General features: G+C 30.6%; 3 protein-coding genes across 4 annotated transcripts; all 3 read left to right on the forward strand.

Annotated features, from left to right (window-relative positions):
- Nucleotides 1-306: 306 nt before the first annotated feature.
- LOC126893806 (tumor necrosis factor alpha-induced protein 8) lies at nucleotides 307-3,453 on the forward strand. Of its 2 annotated transcripts, XM_050664321.1 has the most exons (3): nucleotides 307-680; nucleotides 1,896-2,047; nucleotides 2,114-3,453. In XM_050664321.1, the coding sequence occupies exons 2-3, from the start codon at nucleotides 1,898-1,900 to the stop codon at nucleotides 2,522-2,524; spliced, it is 561 nt and encodes a 186-aa protein (XP_050520278.1). In that variant the 5' UTR covers nucleotides 307-680; nucleotides 1,896-1,897; the 3' UTR covers nucleotides 2,525-3,453. The 2 variants fall into 2 exon arrangements, with proteins under 2 accessions (XP_050520278.1, XP_050520277.1); XM_050664320.1 differs by lacking the exon at nucleotides 307-680 and having other exon boundaries at nucleotides 1,668-2,047.
- A 10,299-nt stretch (nucleotides 3,454-13,752) lies between these two features.
- Nucleotides 13,753-15,651, forward strand: LOC126893818 (dynein light chain Tctex-type protein 2B-like). Its single transcript, XM_050664336.1, has 4 exons — nucleotides 13,753-13,968; nucleotides 14,194-14,327; nucleotides 14,612-14,748; nucleotides 15,503-15,651. The coding sequence occupies exons 1-4, from the start codon at nucleotides 13,871-13,873 to the stop codon at nucleotides 15,548-15,550; spliced, it is 417 nt and encodes a 138-aa protein (XP_050520293.1). The 5' UTR covers nucleotides 13,753-13,870; the 3' UTR covers nucleotides 15,551-15,651.
- LOC126893799 (tRNA-uridine aminocarboxypropyltransferase 2) lies at nucleotides 15,602-18,564 on the forward strand. The gene is made up of 4 exons (XM_050664309.1): nucleotides 15,602-15,751; nucleotides 16,744-16,929; nucleotides 17,877-18,063; nucleotides 18,146-18,564. Exons 1-4 carry the CDS (start codon nucleotides 15,657-15,659, stop codon nucleotides 18,431-18,433), a joined length of 756 nt encoding a protein of 251 aa, XP_050520266.1. The 5' UTR covers nucleotides 15,602-15,656; the 3' UTR covers nucleotides 18,434-18,564.
- The last annotated feature ends 725 nt before the right edge of the window (nucleotides 18,565-19,289 follow it).

Below are 19,289 nucleotides of genomic sequence, written 5' to 3' on the forward strand. Positions count from 1 at the left end.
AAATATTATCAATGAACAATATTTTTGTCCTATAGACCTTTTGGACGATACCCAGTGAATAAGAAATAATAAATATGTCAAAATTGTGATAAGATAAAAAATTTAAATACACATGCATACAAAGTTCATATGCAGATTTCTCATTAACGATGTTATATATTTATAACTATATTCTAAATTGAATAAAATATAATAATACAAAATATATTTTGAAGTATTAAATTATGAAATAGTGTTTCATATCTACAGGTACTTTTATTTTCTTTTGACATTTATGGTCAGTGTAATATCACAAACATGTGAACAAAGGTAGCAGCTGTATTCGCATATTTTCTATAGCACAACGCTCACTTTATTATTATAACTGCCGTTCGAATATCAAAAGAGGCAGCTGTTTCCTTCCACCGCGTGTGCGAACGGTTTTAGTCCAGTTCCTGTATACCAACACCATGGAAGGATGTGAATACGTTTAATAACAAATAATTTTTGTTTCATTGAATTATTTTAAGAAATTGAAATATTTTTTAAGCCAAAATTATAATTAACTTATATTGTATTAAGCTAACTTTCATGTAATTTTTCTTATAAAATGAAAATATTTGTACTTTAATAATTAAATACAACGAATAAACGTTAAAAGAATAATACATTTTTACATCAAGTGCAAAATATACTTTTTGGTGAGTCCTATTTGAATTATTATTGAATAAAATAGTACGAATAATACTGTTACCACAATTTAGTTTAATTTAGATATTTTACCTAATAAAATTGATATTTTAATTGAGGATTAATCAATTAATAACAATTTACATATTTTACTAGTTTATAGAATAGAAAATGATTTGTCTATAAAAAATTTTGGTTTAATACTTTGGAAGTTATTAACATTTTAAAATATAAAGTGAAGGTGAAGCGAGGAATTTACTATTTTTATCATTTTTCGGCCTCATTCCTCCTCCCATAGGTATAATACTGCTATTAACTTTCTTAATTAGATCTTTGTCTATTTTATAATCTAGTTAGATATGTATGTTGCCATTTAAAAAATAAAGTTAACATCCTAATAATACATAAGGGATGAACATTATAATAACATTACTTTCATAACAATTTTCATTCTGAAGTGTGTTTTATGAGCGTTTATAAATAATTTAAAAAATCTATAGAACTATAAACAAGAAAAAATATTTAAACTTATCATCTATATCTAGTGTGATTTATGATGAACAATTTAAATAAATGTTAGTTGTTTTTGTAGAACACACCCGTGTACGCGTCTATGAAGAACCAAAATGCACCGAGTAAATGTACTAAACTATTTGCAAAATTATCTTAAGAATTTAACCACTTATTTTCATTCCACGATAATTATAGGTCGTATAAAACAAGTAATATTCATACATATTTAATAAATGTATGTATATTAAAATATACTTGTTCGTAATTCAGTTCGCCTGCGCTTCTCTCGTGTAATTTATTCTACTTAAACTATGGTCATTATTCAGTATATAACAAATATTGTTGATCAGTAGATCCAGTAGATTCTGATAAATGATTGTAATTAATATTGACCTTGTGCAAAACGCAGTACTTTCAATAAAAAACAATACTATGCAATCATGAGTCATTTTCTTTTTAAATACTTTGTCGCTGATGTATTATTAGCATTTACCGAACAGATACGTAGAATTAACAACTAAGTAATTATGCTGCGCAAGTCTTGCTTATCGGTACATTGCATTACGTGTGTATAGTGTAATAGTTCACTAGCTTAAATCTTAACATTTTTGAACTATAAAAAAACAAAATACTACTCGAAAACGAACAAACGTTATAATGACGGTGTAAATTATATTAAGTACATTGTTTTATGCAGTATTGTTTAATTTTAGGTATGACGGAAGTGTTTAAGTCAAAAGAAATTGTGTTACAAGTTCAAAAAAAATTCTTAAGTAAAGTAACAAATAAAAATGTGGTTAAACTTTTTATCGATGATCGAAATGCTAATATTTTGGATAACTTATACAGGCTAACAAAGTTATATGTAAATTAATAAACAAAAATATTTAAAACAAATTTTTTTATTAATATTTCTCTCATAATTTTTCAGACTGGAAATAAAAAGGATTCTGAAAAACTTACAAAAAATATTATAAAAATAATAGTGAAATTAGGTATATTATATAGAAATGATCAATTCAACAAAAGCGAATTAGTATTGGCTCACGATTTTAAATACAAATTTAAAGAGCTCACTATGATCTCTGTGAGTTTCTATGAAATAGATTTTAGTTACGATAGAAATTACTTGATCAATAACTTATTTACTTGTCGTGAAATGCTAAAGCAACTAACTAAAAGACACCTTACGGATAAAACAATGACAAGGATAGATAAAATATTTGATTTTTTCACTGATCCATTCTTTCTAGATTTAGTTTTTAAACGAGATAACAAATTGACACCAACTGTAAAATTATTGATAGATGGATTAAAAGAATCTTTGGATAAAGAGTTTTGATAGCTATACCAATTTTCAACAAATTATTATAAAAAAAAGGCCTACGTGTTTAATTACTCGTGAAATTAACACACGCAATGTTCATTCAGTAAATTATATTGTATTTTCAAATTTAATTTATTCAAACTTAAGATGTTCAATATTTATTATTTTATTTTTATTATTCACATTTAAGCATAGAAGAAGTGTAAAATATAAATAGTAAGTTAATTTCGAGGCAATTTATTTAAAAAAAAATTAGTTTTCTTAAAAAAAAAATACTAAATTTAACATATGTATTTTCTGGTATGATTTGGATATAATAAATTGTATACATATTTTTTATTATTGTCATAATATTAGTAATTTAATTATGTAGGATGTACCACCGTGTCCTGACACCCTTAAAAACTTTTAATCCAGTGAATATTTTGTGTTCCTTTTTTTTTTAATAATTTTTACAGTTTAGATTGCGTAAAAAACATTATTTTAACGTAGTCAAAAACTGTAAACAAAATAGTAAATTATTGTAAAATGTTGTAAAATATCATTAAATCGAAAGTTATTAAGTATGTCAGAACATGGTGGGACACTATACAGTATACTTTCAAATTATCGATTAAAATTTTACCAATATAATTTTTTTATAAATTTTACAAATTGCTTTGTGTTATAAAATATGAAGACAGCACATATTTGTGAGGACTATTTGTACAGTGGCAAGAGATAATTCCATTCGATATAGTGATAGACATCCGTCCTATCCAAAAATATTACTAAGGATATATTTTTATTCACAAAGAATCTAATTATATTCTATTTAGCTTAGCGAATAATACAAATCTATAAAATTAAATTTTATTATTATTGCTACACCTTATATAAATAATTTATTAATATTCTATATTTTGTTTATTATTTAATAAATTTGAGATTATAATCACAAAGAATTATGTATTATTTATTTTGCAACTAATTAAATTAGTTTAATGTTCTACATTATACATACATCATAGAATTTTCTCCTAACACTTTATTAATTTATATTAAACTATTATTTTAATTTTATGTATTATATATAAAATTCAAATCTTATAAAACTCATGACAAAATATGATTATTTGTATTAATGGCTAAAAATGATGTGGTCCCCTACAAACACTCTTCCTTTAACATACAATGTGAAAGAATTTGAGTATATTAAATATTAGAAGTAAACATTTTTAGTGCAAAATAAATATTTTTGAAAGTATTGCTCAAGAGGCCGTTTGAAGTCAAGAGCTAGACCCAAGCAGAAATGTTTGTAAAGAACCAGTATTGACAACGGTCGAAGTATTGCACTAATACTAGAAATTGACTATTGGCTAGTTCGTATTAGCGTATTAATATCTGTCATCTGGCTTAAGTACTGATCTATTATGTAGATATATGGCAGTGCTGTTAGCCGCTACAACACCAGAACTGCCAGTAATGACATAGAACTTCGCCTGTTATTAATTTCCTGTAATTCACTAAGTCACTGCTTAACTAACAGAGGCATTGGCGTAACTGCGTGGTTACTTGAGGGAATTAGTCCCCTTAAGCTTAAAAATAACCTCCCTTAACGTCATGGTAAATTTTATAAATGGCTACTTAAAATTTCATAATTGGTTATTTTATATAATTTTTAAAATATGTTTAAGATAATTCTAAAATAAAAAATAAATCAACATTCTCTTGCTGAAAACGCGCATTTTCAAAGAACCTGATTTCGAGAGTAACAAAAAATTTATGAGTTTTACATCTTATGTTATTTGTTAAACGCATAAATTAGAACTGGAGTCGTGATTAACCGATATAATTGCAAAAAAAATATTTAAAATATCATGTCAAACATAACTTAAAATATAAAATAAAAACCTAAAAAGAGTAAAATTATTCAATACAAAATTTTCAATTAGAATTTGTTGTAGTATGATACAATCTGTGTCTAGATTGACTGTTTTTATGTATATGAACAATAGGGTTTAAAATAAGTGAAGGAATGCCTTCCAATTTTATTTTTGGCTAACAAACTAAATATTAAACAATAATGTTAGTTAATATTAATTATCTTAATTTAAAGAAATACTATGGATACTTAAAACAAATTATTAAACTTACTATGATATAGTGTATTAATTTAAAAAAAATTAATTAAAATAATTATAGCAATATAAAATAAAAATTTATAACAGAAAAATACCAACATAAATTATTGATTTATGTTAGCTTTGTGCTATTATACAATATTAAGCAGAATGTAATATTTTTTTGTTTTAGATTATTATTTTTAAATGCAGGATTAAAAAATACATTAAATAAAGTAGAGGTATGTCATCCCTTCTTACTTTGACCATGTATATACAAAAAAAAAAATGTAAATTCTTGAAATTCTTTGACTACAAATAAAAACAGGCTCCTCATTCACGAAAATAACAAATGAAATCCTTTTTTTTTTGCTTAACATTGTATACCTACTTTGTGCAATATTATTAAATAGGTCTCTAAATTGGACGTAAGTCTCCGTTTATCAAATGCCTAGATATGCCCATAGACATGTCGCTGTTAGTTATCCGTTGGGTTAGTACACGGAAATTTTAACGACGGCATTATAATTGATAGTCAGGGCTTAAAGTTGAAAAAATACTTAGAGGGCTCTATTCACAATAACATATTTTATTTTTGTACTGATATTAATAAATATGTATTTTTAATAAAAACAAATAATTACTATTGTATATACTTAGAAGGACTGAACAAAATATTTATTTATTGGATAACTTTGAAAAAATCTCCCTGCCTACTCTACTGAAATAACGGTACTTAATAATTCCATATTTATTCAAATTTAATAAATAATAAATATCTTGCCTTTAAAACATTCCGGTTAACTAATTTTCATTTATACTTTTAATCGTTAATCAACCATTTGATTTATGTTATTTTCCATAAAATTATAGAGTAATATTACTTTATATGTTAAATATAAGACTGTGACAAAATATCAACGCCCAAATTCAAAACTACAACAACTCAAAAAATTTAGATTTTCAGTTTTGATCTACAGAGTGGGATTTATTGCCCGGGTTGGCAAAATAACTCACAAACAGGCTTTCACCTGTATCCTCTGGGAAGATCCTGCCTCATCATCCTAAGGATGGAGATCACCAAACTTTGAAAATCTTTAAGAGACCAAAAATTTCTATGTGGCAAATACTCCGACCTATCATCCTCCAAGCGCAGCTGGATCTGTTCCCAACGCTCATATTCAGAGTGACACATATAAATCTCGTTGCAGAAGTAGGGCTCGTTTCTGTAAGCCCGACCACTCCTCAACCTGATCTTGGTTGATGCCAAAACATCTAACAATAACCTCGGTTATCTAACAATAACCGAAAGATGCCTGCTCCGCATATCCTCCGATAGAAGCTTGGCCGCGAACGACCCCCCGATCCTGTCTTACCAATAATGATGGTAGAATTACTGAAGTCGCTGGATGACGACCGATTTGAGCCTTCAGTGGAACTTTCCCCAGCCGGTCCTAGAGTCTCCGAAACTCTTAGAACCTTAACTGTGCATATCTTTTCACTTCTTTCCATTGCTGATTTTACGAGTGACCTTTCCTGCATTTTACCATTTTTTTTTTCTCCGCTTTAAACGACTTGATGTGGGCCACCTTGGAACTGCCATGAGGCATTGCTTCAGGGTGGACCACGTCGCCTAAACATTTTCTTACTACCACGTCGTGTAAAGCCTAAATTTACTCTAGAGCCAAATCACAACGCGTCGCAGCCTCCTCTGTTAGCCGGACCCCAGTGGTGGGTCCATTGCCCGGGTTGGACCACATAAAGGTGGGAGTAGGCCACATCGCAGGTGTCGGTTGGATTTGAATCCCGACCTTCTTTTCTGCTGGGGCAGTCTATTGAAAGATGCCCCTCCTTTCTGCACCTGTAGCAGGCCTTCGACCTGTCTGGTCCCTTGCAAGCTTGGGCGATGTGCTCACGTTCCAAACACCTGTAGCACTGATGACCCTTGTCAAGAATCCTCAGCCTACAGGATGTCCACCCCACCCAAACTCGGCCTAAGGCTGCCAGAAAATGAGCTACTCTGAGAGGTACCACGCACCTCGCATTCCACCTTTTTCCGCCGATGTTCGTGCGGACCGTGATTGGTCCCACATGCAGTGGCAGATCTCCATCTGGAGGCTTCAGGGCAATGCTAAGTGATCGGTGCATGTCGTGCTCCTCCTGCAACTCCTCCACGTTTAGGAGAAGGACAGTGCAGGTCATCGAAGGCCGGTGTATCCGCACGTCCATCTCCTGAAGAGCCACCTTCAATCTGGCGGCCAAAAGGTCCGCTTGTTCAGCGGTCCCCCGGACCTCCAAAAGGACGGCCCCCATTTGGGTTCTCTGGGTCCTGGACACTTGAATGCCCATGGCCTGGAGGTTAATCGCAGCCATGACTATACCCATTACTGTGGCATACTTTTGAACTTCCCTCAGGGGGCCGATCACAACCGCTTCTGTGCGAAGCACTTTTGACCGCAGCTTCGCTGTATTCGGGCCTCGCATTGGTGGTGAAGGTTTGGGCTTGGCCGCCGCATCCTCCTTCTTCTTAACTTCTACTTTTCGTCCTACGACTTTAGTCTACAGTGGTTTAGCGAGAGCAACTCCCGTATCCCCTACTGCAAACCCTGCGCAGTTTGCCCGGTTCACTACCCCCTGTTCAGTCTTTGTCTGAGTAGGCGCGATGTCCAATCGGGGGCAGGATCTACTATAGAAGGCCGCTTTTTCTTTCTCTTCCTTTTCTTTGCTACCTCCTTAGCCTCCTTCAACTTGAAAACCGGTGGATTCTCATCGGTTTATGTCCCAGTTTCCTTTGTCGATCTCGGGAACGCTCCCATCTCTGGTGAGGCTTCCTGGGGGTGCCTGGGCCGCGGAGACGCTCTTCTGCATTTTTCCTCATCTAGGATCTCCTCTAGCCGCTTCGTTGCAGTTTGCACCTCCTTGTGCACTCCCATTCCTCGACGTTTGTCGATAACTCCTCGAAGCACAGACACTTGTTCGCCTACGTTTTCGACCATATCCGACGTGGCAGTCGCCTCATCCGCCGAATTGTGCCGCCTCTTACGGCAGGGCCACACAGAGCTCCTCAAATCGGTGAGGGCCTGGTATGAGAGGGAGATCTGTTGGATGAGATATTCCAGGTGGGTGCCAGGTACTTCCTTCACCAGGGGGTCTATTTTTGAATTTTATATTGGTGTACTAATCTGTTTAGTATACTAAAACATGACGTTTTAGTGCAACTATTAGTGTGAAACTAAAAAACCGTATTTTTGAATGTTGGTATGCTAAAAAATATTTATTAGTGTACTAAAGTTTTAGAGTGGTATCTACCACACTAATTATGATTTTAGTATACTAATTTTACTGTTATCATTCATATTTATATGAAAACTTATATATTTATAACGTTTTCAAATTTATTTAATATTAAATATTAAAATGGAGCACTTTCTTAATATAAATTATGTGCAAGTAATTAGTAATTTAGAAATAGTTGAAGATAATGGCCATTCAACAATGAAATTTCGTTTAGCGGAGGATCCGTTCATTGGTATGTTACAAAACAAATTACAATATGTAAAATTATCTATTTACATTAATAAAATGTTATTTTCTGTAGTTTTGTCCGAAAGGGCATTTATACAAAAATTTAGACTGACAAAAGTTTTTGCATTAAATTTAATTAATGAGCTACGCCCATATTTAGAACCCCCATCGAGGAAGTCTGCTCTAAGTATAGAGCGCAAAGTATGCAAAATATTGTACAATATTGACTAAACAATAAGTAAAATTTAATAAAATTTTTGTCACGATAGGTACTAACAGCTTTACGATTTTTTGCTAGTGTCTTCTTTGGGCCAACAGTTTCATTTAAAATCTTGGTAATATTTTGCCATAATAATCGGGCATCTTTCATGGTAAAAGATGGTCCAAATTTTTTAGAATTTAATTTTGGGTGCTTATGAACAAATTCAATTAATAATTGTTTATGTTCATAAGTCACACTTATTGAATTTTTTTCCCCTCCATTGTAAAACATTACACAAATTGAAATAAAAAATACTGACAAAAAACTCGTGACAAATTTCTTATGGGTAAATTTTATAGTTATCATAAATATTATCAAGTATTAACTATAAAATTAATATAAAATACAGTACAGCCAATATAATTTAACATATCGCACTAATAATTATTGGTTTGAAATGACATTAGATTAGACGATGTACGATTAGTGCAAGATTATTAGACTGATAAAAAATAAAATTCAAAAATACGAATTTCCATTAGTGCACTAAAATCATAATCTAATGTTTTAGTGTACTAAAACATTCACCAATGATTAGTCCAAGCTCAAAAATAGACCCCAGACTCCCTTCGACCTCCGAAGTTCTAGCAAGGGCAGCAACGTGGTTGAGGCCGACGTCGAACGTGGCCTCGTCGTCGTTCTTGTCTTCTTTCCCCAAAGGTGTCCTCCTCTTGTCAGGATGTCGCAATAGGGGAGAATTCTCCGGCAACGGCCTTAGTACTGCGCAAGTCTGCCCGGTGGTGAGTAGATGTACCTTCTCCAAGGGACGGTTCTGCCCTTCTACCACCTGATCAGTCACCCGTCCGCATCATCTCGTCCTCGTCTTCCACAGCAGCAGCATCGGGAGACGACGATTCTTGCTTCTCGTGCGCTACGCTATCTCTGCGTTCTGTATATGCCATATAGTCGACGGCTTGTCGATAACCACCCCATAATTCTCATAACCATCACACTGTCTTTGTAGCTTGATAAGAGCTCTAAGACAACGAGGTGGGCCACGCCAGTGAGGCGTTCCGCTTCGGCTTCTCTTCGGCGACTCGAAAAACATTTGTCGATGAGTTCAGCTCTCTGATTAGACTCATCGACACCTTCCATCGGGTCATATTCATCAACTCTTTCGGGAGCAAACAGGCATCCGTCGTCAATATCCCCCTGCATCAGCCCTAACACTGTGGACACCGAACTCCGAAACGCTTCCACAGTCTGGAATTTGCCACAGAGAAAACAGTTCTTTGGCGATTTCTCGGCCTTCATGCACTGGTGCAAGTTGGCCCATTGGGTAAACTCCGATTGAGTCAGCGGCATATCGTCATGGAAACGATCCCGCACGTCCAACCAATCCTCCACCATATCCTTTTCTTTTTTTTTTTTTTTCCTCCTTTTCGACTTGATGTGGACCGTCCCGGAACTGCCGTTAGGCATTGCTTCGGGGTGGCCTACGTCGCCTTCGTCTTCTTACCACCGCGCTGAGATACGGCCCAAGTTTACACCAGAGCCGAATCCCAGCACGGCGTAGCCTCCCCCATTAGCCGGACCCTACTAGAGGGTCCGTTGCCCAGGTTGGACCACGTGGAGGTGGGGTAGGCCGTCTTTCTTCTTGTTGGTCGGATTTAAAACCCGACCTTCTTTTTTGCTGCTATCAGGGCAGTCTTTGGAAAGGTGCCCCTCCTTCTTGCACCTGAAGCAGGCCTTTGACCGGTCCATGGGCAATATGCCCACGTTCCAGACACCTGTAGCACTGAGGACCCTTGGTTTCAGTCAAGAATCCTCAGCCTACAGGAAGTCCACCCAACCCGGACACGGTCTATGGCGCCAGGCGATGAGCCATCTTGAGGGGCACCTCGCATACCGCTCTTTACCGCCGATGTTCGTGCGGACCGTAATAGGTCCCACTTGCGGCGGCAATTCTCCATTAGGAGAATTCAGGGCGGCGCTCAGTGCTTTGTGCACGTCCTACTCCTCCTGCCACTCCTCCACATCCAGGAGGAGTACGGTGCAGGTCATCGAAGGACGGTGCACACGCACATCCATCTCCTTTAGGGCCGCCCTCAAACTAGCAGCCAGAAGGTTAGCTTGTTCAGGCGACCCCCGGACCTCCAAAAGGCCGGCCCCCGTCTGTGTTCTCCAGGTCCCGGACACGTGAACGCCCAAGGCCTGGAGGTCCACCGCAGCCATGGCTGTACCCATAACCGTGGCATACTTCTGATATTCCTTTAAGGAGCCGATCACCACGGCCTCTGTGCGAGGCACTTTCGACCGCAGTTACGCTGCATTTTGTTTTCCCGTCGTCGGAGGAGGTTTGGGCTTAACTGCCGCGTTCTCCTTCCTCTTTACCGCTACCTTCCGTCCTACCACTTGGGTCCATAGCGATTCAGCGGGAGCAGCTCCCGCATCCCCTTCTACAGACCCTTCATCGTTAGCCTCTCATCAGTCTGCGTCTGGATAGGCGCAGTGACTGGATTGGTGGCAGGACCTGGGGCAGAAGGCCGCTTTTTCTTCCTCTTCCTTTGCTTCTTCTTCGTCTCGTTGGCTCCCTTCGTCATGGCGGCCGGTGGGTCCTCGACAATAGTTTGTGTCCCGACTACTTTCGCCGATTTCCGAGGCGCTACTTCCAGCGCCCGTGGCTGGACTACTGTCTCCGCTGAGGCTTCCTGATGGATCCTGGACGGCGGAGACGCTCTTCTGCGTTTCTCCTCATCCAGGATCTCCTCCAGGCGCTTCGTCCTTTAGCTAGGAACCTGCACTCATTATGAGTGCAGAAGGAATATATCTGTCTTATAAATTTAAAACTAATTGCTCTACTAAAAATCTTTCTGTTAGTTTGGTATACATTCTCTTTTTTCTAGATGTAAATACAATAATGTATCGTTTATTTCTAAAATAATCAAAAGTACTGTTATATGCCTCGAAATTTTCGAACAAATAGAATGGATGTTTCTCACATTCTACACTAGGTAAAATACTACATTTTATAAATTATTCCACACACAACAATGTAATTTCAATGAACCTAAAAGTATATTACTTTGGGCCAGTAATAGCCTCGATAATTTTGATTTCAATTTTAATGAATCTAAACTTCGAAATCTATATTTAACATTTAATTAAAAAACTTTATATTTTAATAAATTATTATTATATGTCATAAAAAAATGTTTATTATAATTTAATACTATTTTGATCACGTCTATTATTATTAATTATATACTATTGTATATTAAAATTATTATGTACACTCTATTATCTATAAACTTAATATTATTATCATTATTTATATTAAATACGATTATTCATTTATACTACAATTTTGTTTATTAATATCACGAAATTCATGATTAGGACAAAGGACTTAAAGAAGATCTAAATATGGAAACACATATCTACTTAAAAATTCTAAAATATGCTCTTAAATTCTTAAGCAACTATGTCTACACTGAAAAGGACTTAAAGGAATCACGGATACAAATCAATCTAATTATGTGTTCCAATTGATGTAAAATCTAATTTTTGACACCAAAACAATAAAATATTTTGTTGTTGTTTCTAAAAAATATTATCTTCCTATAAAGTCAGGTTCCTACGACTGGTGTACTAGCCAAGCCGTCGGAACACTATACTTGTACAAATATTGGTCGCATGTCAGTTGCCCGTGGATTGTCGGTAAATATGACACGAGCAATTAATGGCTTGACAAGTTTACACTTTTAGTTCACTGATTTAATACCCTCATATCACATTTAATAACATCCCTTCATCTAATTTATCCATCTATTTTTTGGTCTTCCTCAAATTTCATTCCTATAACTGTTCTTACTGCTTTCGATTTACCTCTACTCATACCATGACCAAACCATCTAAGTCTACTTTCTCTCATCTTATCCATGATTGACGGTACACCTATATTTCCTCTTATATTTTTGTTTCTTATCCTATCTTCTTAACTAAAAAAAAATGTTTTAGCTTCAATGCAAATGTGTCTGTTACCACTTTTTCTCAGCTCTCACCGAACGGATTTCATTCAACGATACGTCAAAAGATCACAAATTATATCTAGCCGAAGACATTACATCAGTGGATTATTCCAACACTAAAAAAACTTCTATTTCCTTATTAATATTCTGATTAGAAGTTTTATGATTCATAAGTATAATATTTATTATAACAATTAATAATAGTTTAGTATTGTAATTTTTTACGAAGAATTTATAAATATTAATAGTAGTTACTTCTATCGCAAACGTGTATAAAAATTGAAGTTCTTGTTGGCAAATTTTCAATAAAAAAAACCCAGCTCAGTGAGATGGCGGCACAGTGGGGTCATGTCATAGTTAGGTCCAGTATAGATGATATCTGACAGTGATTAAAATCACTATCATAAAAAACGCTTCGATGCAAATCTGTAGATAGTGTTTAATTAAAAAAAAAAAAAAATTTGTTAAAATAGCATGTTTTTGAATACGATAGCCATTTGCACATAGAAAATAAGTCGTCGGGACAATTTTTTTTTTTTTATTATATAGTTCATAAAATAAGCTTTAATTTGATATATGTTTAAAGGACGCAGTATTTCCGGAACATTTTCAAAAATTAAGTTGAAAAAGTTATTTTTTGTAAAAAAAGTTACTATTTTAAATCCCCCCAGTGAGCAGGTTAAGTGTTAGATTTTCAAAAAAATGATATCAAACGAAAGGGAAATATCTAAGGTTTTAGTAGAAAAAAAAATTATGTTGATTTGTTTATTTTTCAAAAAGTTATGGAAGTTTTAAGAAAAAAAAGTGAAAAAAATGACAAAATTTACCGATTTTTAAATTTATAATTTTTTTGAATATTTCTCCCATTTGCGGAGAATGAGGGAAAATTTTTCAATTTTTAAGGGTAATGTCTTCAACTAGATACGATTTTTGATTTTTTGACGTATTGTTAAAAGAAATCGGTCCAGTGAGAGCTGAGAAAAAGTGGCAACAGACATAAAAAAAAAAAAACACATCATAGTAAAATTAATACCTTCTCAGCTTCGCATCGAAGCTAAAACCTTTTCAAAAATATGATTGATTTAATATTGTAAAATTTGTCTTAACTTAATTTTTGTTTTATTTCTAATTGATCATAGCTTTTATTAAGACTTATATTACTTTTTCCATAAATTATCTTATGTGAACTGTATAATTATAGATACTAAAATGTTATTTAAGATATTCAAAGTGTAATTAAGCTTTAATTTTTGTCATGTTTAAGCCATTTAAAATAAAATGATAACACTAATAATAGTGTTATCATAGAATACAGAAGATCTTATTTATTCTGTGGTATTGTGATTATGACGACTGATAACAATTTTGAAGTGGTACTAAATGTGATATGATCTAAGTAACAAATGGTTAGCTAATAAATACGCCGAAACACGGTTTTCTTAGTTTTATCAAATTTAATGTTAAAAATTTAGCTCAATACTTTCCAAAGGTGTATGAAATAATGTCAACTGAATCTGAAGCTTTTAGTAGGTGTGAATCAAATTCTGGTGAAAAAACTCCAAAAGAAAACTTTCAAATAAGACCAACCCAAAACGAAAAGTATGTGTGTACTTTGTAGTTTTCGAATGTTTAAATTATTTCAATAATTTTTTAACAAAAATATAGCTAGAAAATATTTATTTTTTTAAGTACATTAGAATATTTTATAGTTTTGAATATTAAATTTAAGTAAGCTTTTTTCAATCAAACCAATATGATTAAGTTTCCCAAGTAGAATTTAATTTCTGTTTCTATGAAATTTTTTTATGTTTTGTTTACTTTTAGATTCAAAACTATTTTAGCTAAAGAAATTATTCAAGAAACACTTCATAAATATCTTAAAGATAAAGATTATAGTCAGATCAGTGCTGAAACATTGAGTAAAACTATTGCCAGTGAAATTAAAGATCAACTAAAAGGTTTTTATTGTGAACATTTTGTTGTTGCTTCACCTATTTAAGTTTAAATTGAAAAATTATGATTACCATTTATTTTCTTTTTGAAATTAAATTAAAAATGAATTATTAATAAAATAATTGATTAAATATTGTGTGGCATTAAAATTTTACCAATCATATTGTTACTAAAATGTATAAAAATTGTTATCAATCTAATTAATCAAGTTTCTCTAANAAAATTGTTATCAATCTAATTAATCAAGTTTCTCTAACACAATATTTTAGATTCATTATTTTACTTTTAGAGAAATGCATAAATAGCCGCTTTAAACTTATGGTACAAGTAGTCTTAGGAGAGAGACATGGTGCTGGTATCAAAATTGGTGCTCGATGTATTTGGGATGCTGATACTGACACACTAGCTTCAGATCAATTTTTAAATGTCAGTATAAGTTTTATTCTTAATTTATTGTATGAAATATGACAGTATACTAATTAAATATATTTTTATCCTAACAGCAACAATACATATGTGCAAATTTTCTTAAGTACACTTACAAAAATTTAAAAATAACCATGAAAAAACAGTATTTTAAATATTGAATTTTACTTGTATTATTTAAAATATGGTTGTTTGTTTATAACTAAAGATCAAATATTTGTTTTAAACATAATCATAAAAATCAAGAGTATATAGGAAAATATTATTGTTTAATAATTTCTTATAACTTTTTTGTCACTCCATAATGGTTTATTATGTGTTTAATAATTTTAGAATTCCCAAAATTCAATAAATGTTAAATGATTTTCTTATAAACATAATTATATTTTATTTCTAATTATAAATTGTCTGATTGACCTTGAAAAAAATTGATTTTTTTTTTTAACTACAATTTCAAACTTATTAATTGCATTATTTGGTATAAGAAGTTTAACTATTAATATAACTTGGAGTAAAATTCATCTTTTTCATTCTAAAACTATTGGTACCTCATTAAAATATTCAAATAAATCATGTGTCTTGAAAGGTTTTATTCGTAAACATAATTTAAAAAGAGTGTTTTAAACTGTTAAAATTTTATAATTTAAAATTTAAATGAAAAACATATTTATTAGAACATAAAAAATTTAATTACGTGTTTTAAGTAAAAATATTTATTTTATTTACAATTCTTGTATTGTTTTTTTTTTTCTAGGAGACAATATTTTGTATGGCCGTAGTCTTTGCAGTATACTTTTATTAGTTTTATTTCAAATAATTTCTATGTAAAAAAAAAAAAAAATTTGTGTTATTTTTTTATACGTAACATAATAATTTAAAATAACAAAATATTGTATTTTTTCACCAAGATGGCAAATAATGAAGAAGTTGATAATGTTTGGGATGACATGGTAAATTTACCAGCTGATCCTCCTGAGATGAGGCAATTATGTACTTTATGCAAGTAAGCTATGGTTATATCCTAATGTTATAATCAAAGATAGGCAAGTTAATGGAAACAATTAACATAAGTAAAGTTAAATAGGAACAATAATGATAAGTTAAAAATTAATAAATTATATGTTTAACTAGTCAAGTTAAAAGTTAAAAAAAAAATGATTTAGTTCTTAAATTAGTTTAAGGATAAAAAATTTATTTTTTTTTCTGATTTCCTAATTTATGAGTAACATTAGCACAACTATAGGTTATAACCTAATATTTCATAAATTACTCATTGTTTTTCCCTTAAAAAATTCAAAGATTTATATTATTATATAGATATATTATTTAGGACATGTTAAAAATCAATTTAGCCAAACCTCATTCTAGCACCATGATAAATATTTGTAATAAATTTGTCACCTTGGTTTAAAATGTATATATTAGCTTACACATGCTTATACAGCACCCTAATTAAGCTATGTGAGAAATTTCCTCAAATCAGAGAACAGTTTGGTAATAATTATTTTTATTACATAATATTAATGTTTTATATGATAAATATAAATGATATGTTATATCAATATTTATCATATTTCATGCTAATTTATCTTAGTATAATAATCAAGAAATATAATTTATTTAAATATTAGATTATTTGATAATTTGTAATTAATCCAGTCAAAAATATATATGGCATAAATTATTTTATTTTAACAATGAACTATTTTATTTAAATGTTAATTAGAAAAATAATTAACTATTTACTACCTACTTTTTGTTATGGATATATATATAATATATATTAAGAGCAACTCATGAGGGGCTAATGTTATCTTTATTTAAGACATAAATATAATTCTATTTTAAAACTATTTTCAAAGACATAGTCTTGATTTACAAAGTTTAACATTTTTTATATTTCAAAAACGCCCTTAGTTATTAAAAGTAACTAAAAGCTATTTAATATATCATTACCCGAGTTTTAACTATATTTTAAATATTGTTTTTATTTAGACGTCCATTAAATGTTTGTTGGTGTAATTATTTACCTAAAGTAAGATTAAAACCTAAGTGTAAAATAATCTTATTGCAACATCCTGCAGAAGAAAAAAGAAGCTTAAGAACAGCCCCTATGCTGACCTTAGGTTTGTCAGAAAACAGTTGTACTGTTTACAAGGGAAAAAAATTTCCAACTAGAAAGTAAGTAAACATAACTTAAATAAACTAATTATAATTTTAATTTACCTTTTTATAAATTGAAAAAAATCTATGATTTAAATTCAAATATACTAATATTTCATTTATTACTGAAATATTGATATATTTTTTTTATATAGGTATTCAATAACTAAGTAAACGGAACTCTATTATTCTCATTGTTTGTAACCATTGACTTGTTTCCTTTTACTTTTTGAATACTCTGTATATCTGTTATTTATAATCAGTGTTAACCAAAAATGACCCACTTTAAAAAAACTCCGAAAATAAACCCAACCCAACCTCACTGTAAAAATCCTGTCTATGCCATTGAATTTTGGATACATCAATCCATACAAAATTTATGTTTAGAAATAAATATATTCAAATCAACTTTTTAGAATAGATAAAACATACTAAATTAAAAAATAAAGTTGTTAAAATTATATATTTTAGTTCTTTTAATAAAATATAGTTTTAAATTTGAAATTATTTCCACTTTCAATTCATTTAACAAAATAATATAAATATATGTATAATAAGTAAATATAATATAAACAAAATAACAAACAGTCTTTTGGTTAAAACTTTTTTATAAATATTTGACACTAAATTATAATTCAAAAACAAAGATTTTATAGTTTAAACTATAAAATCTTAATAATTATTTATTGTATGATTATTTAGTTATCCTTGCCATTAAAAATAAAAATTTTAAAATAACAAAATGAAATTCTAGATAAAGAATAAAATCAAATTGCTTTTAAGTAAAAATAAAATTAGGAAAATCTAGGACTTTATGGAAATCTCAAAAAAAACCATCTTTATTGGGTTTTATTAAAAAACCCTAGGTTGTGCCAACCCTTGTTATAATAAGAAAAATTGTACTGAATTTTATGAATACCTACTTATCTACTGAAATTAAATTACTGATTTATTTATTTTTCTAGGCATATAGGTCTTTGGGATATACTAAATTCTAAAAAATCTGTTTTGCTTTATCCTTCTTCAAAAGCAATCAATATGGAAAATTTACCAAAGGATATTGAAATAAACAATTTAGTTCTACTAGATGGTACTTGGCCTCAAGCTAAAGCTATTTATAATAATACTCCACTACTACAAGCAATGACACATGTAAAAAAATCCATATTATGTTGTTTAACATGGTATTAATATTTTGTAAGTTAAAAATAATTATTTTATTTTTTTATGAAAGGTAAAATTGCTGTATAAATTTGAAAGTCACTATATAATCAGAACACAACCAACTGATGGTTGTCTTTCAACACTAGAAACTGCAATTGAAGCTTTGACCATACTTGAAAATGATCAGACTTATAAAAATTGTCTATTAAAACCATTAAATGCATTGTGTGATTTTCAAATTAAGCATGGAGCTGTTACTCATCAGAGTAAAGAATTTCGCAAACGTAATAAGACATATCCAAAACTTATAGGAAGACGGCTTCAACAGACCTTAGATATTAAAGATGAATGTGTTTAATAGATACATCTTTATTGTATATTATGTGTGAAAATAATATAAACAAGATTTAAAATGTACGAATTTTATAAAAAAAAATATTTCAAATTGTTTAAAAAGTATAATTTAATGTATATATTTTAATTTATTAATTGCTTAAAGTAATATACATCACATTTTATGATTTTATTTTCAATAAGCATTAAATAACTAGTATTTAATAATAATAAATGATTAAGATAGCAAAATGTCATTATTATTTATTAAACTTATGTAAAACTAATTGCTCTATAACTTGTAAAAAGATATAATCATATTCTTAAAAAATATGTTTATTGTGTTATCTTAGTTTGATTTAAAAATAAAAAAATTTAAACCTATTCTTGAAGTATTATTATTTTCAGTAATATAAAAGGGCTAGGCCAATATTTAATTATGGCTAGTGTTTATAACACAATTTTAATTATTCTTTTTTTTACATTCAATTAAGTTATTAGATTATTATTATCAACAAAATTTTACAATATTGGATATTCAAATGTCAGTAAAAATTTGTACATTCTGTACAACTCAATTCAGTTTGTAAATATTGTACGTTATTATTTCATTATTTAATTATATTATAAGATATTTATGATAATTGAAGTATATTTTTTGAATAGTTTAAAATATTGAAGCTGATTAAATTTATATAAGTAATATAAAGCGACATCAAATACTGACCAAACCTTATGGTATGTATTGTGATCTATTTCATCTCAAACCTGATAACTTATCATAAAGTATAAAAAATATTTAGAATTATTTAACTAATAATTGTTTTTAAGAACAGAGAGGAGGAAACGATGCAATATGGTAAAAAAATTTCAACTGTGTT

This window comes from Daktulosphaira vitifoliae, unplaced genomic scaffold (genome assembly GCF_025091365.1).
Source record: "Daktulosphaira vitifoliae isolate Bord-2020 unplaced genomic scaffold, ASM2509136v1 Scaffold_1, whole genome shotgun sequence".
In the NCBI taxonomy this organism is placed as follows: domain Eukaryota; kingdom Metazoa; phylum Arthropoda; class Insecta; order Hemiptera; family Phylloxeridae; genus Daktulosphaira; species Daktulosphaira vitifoliae.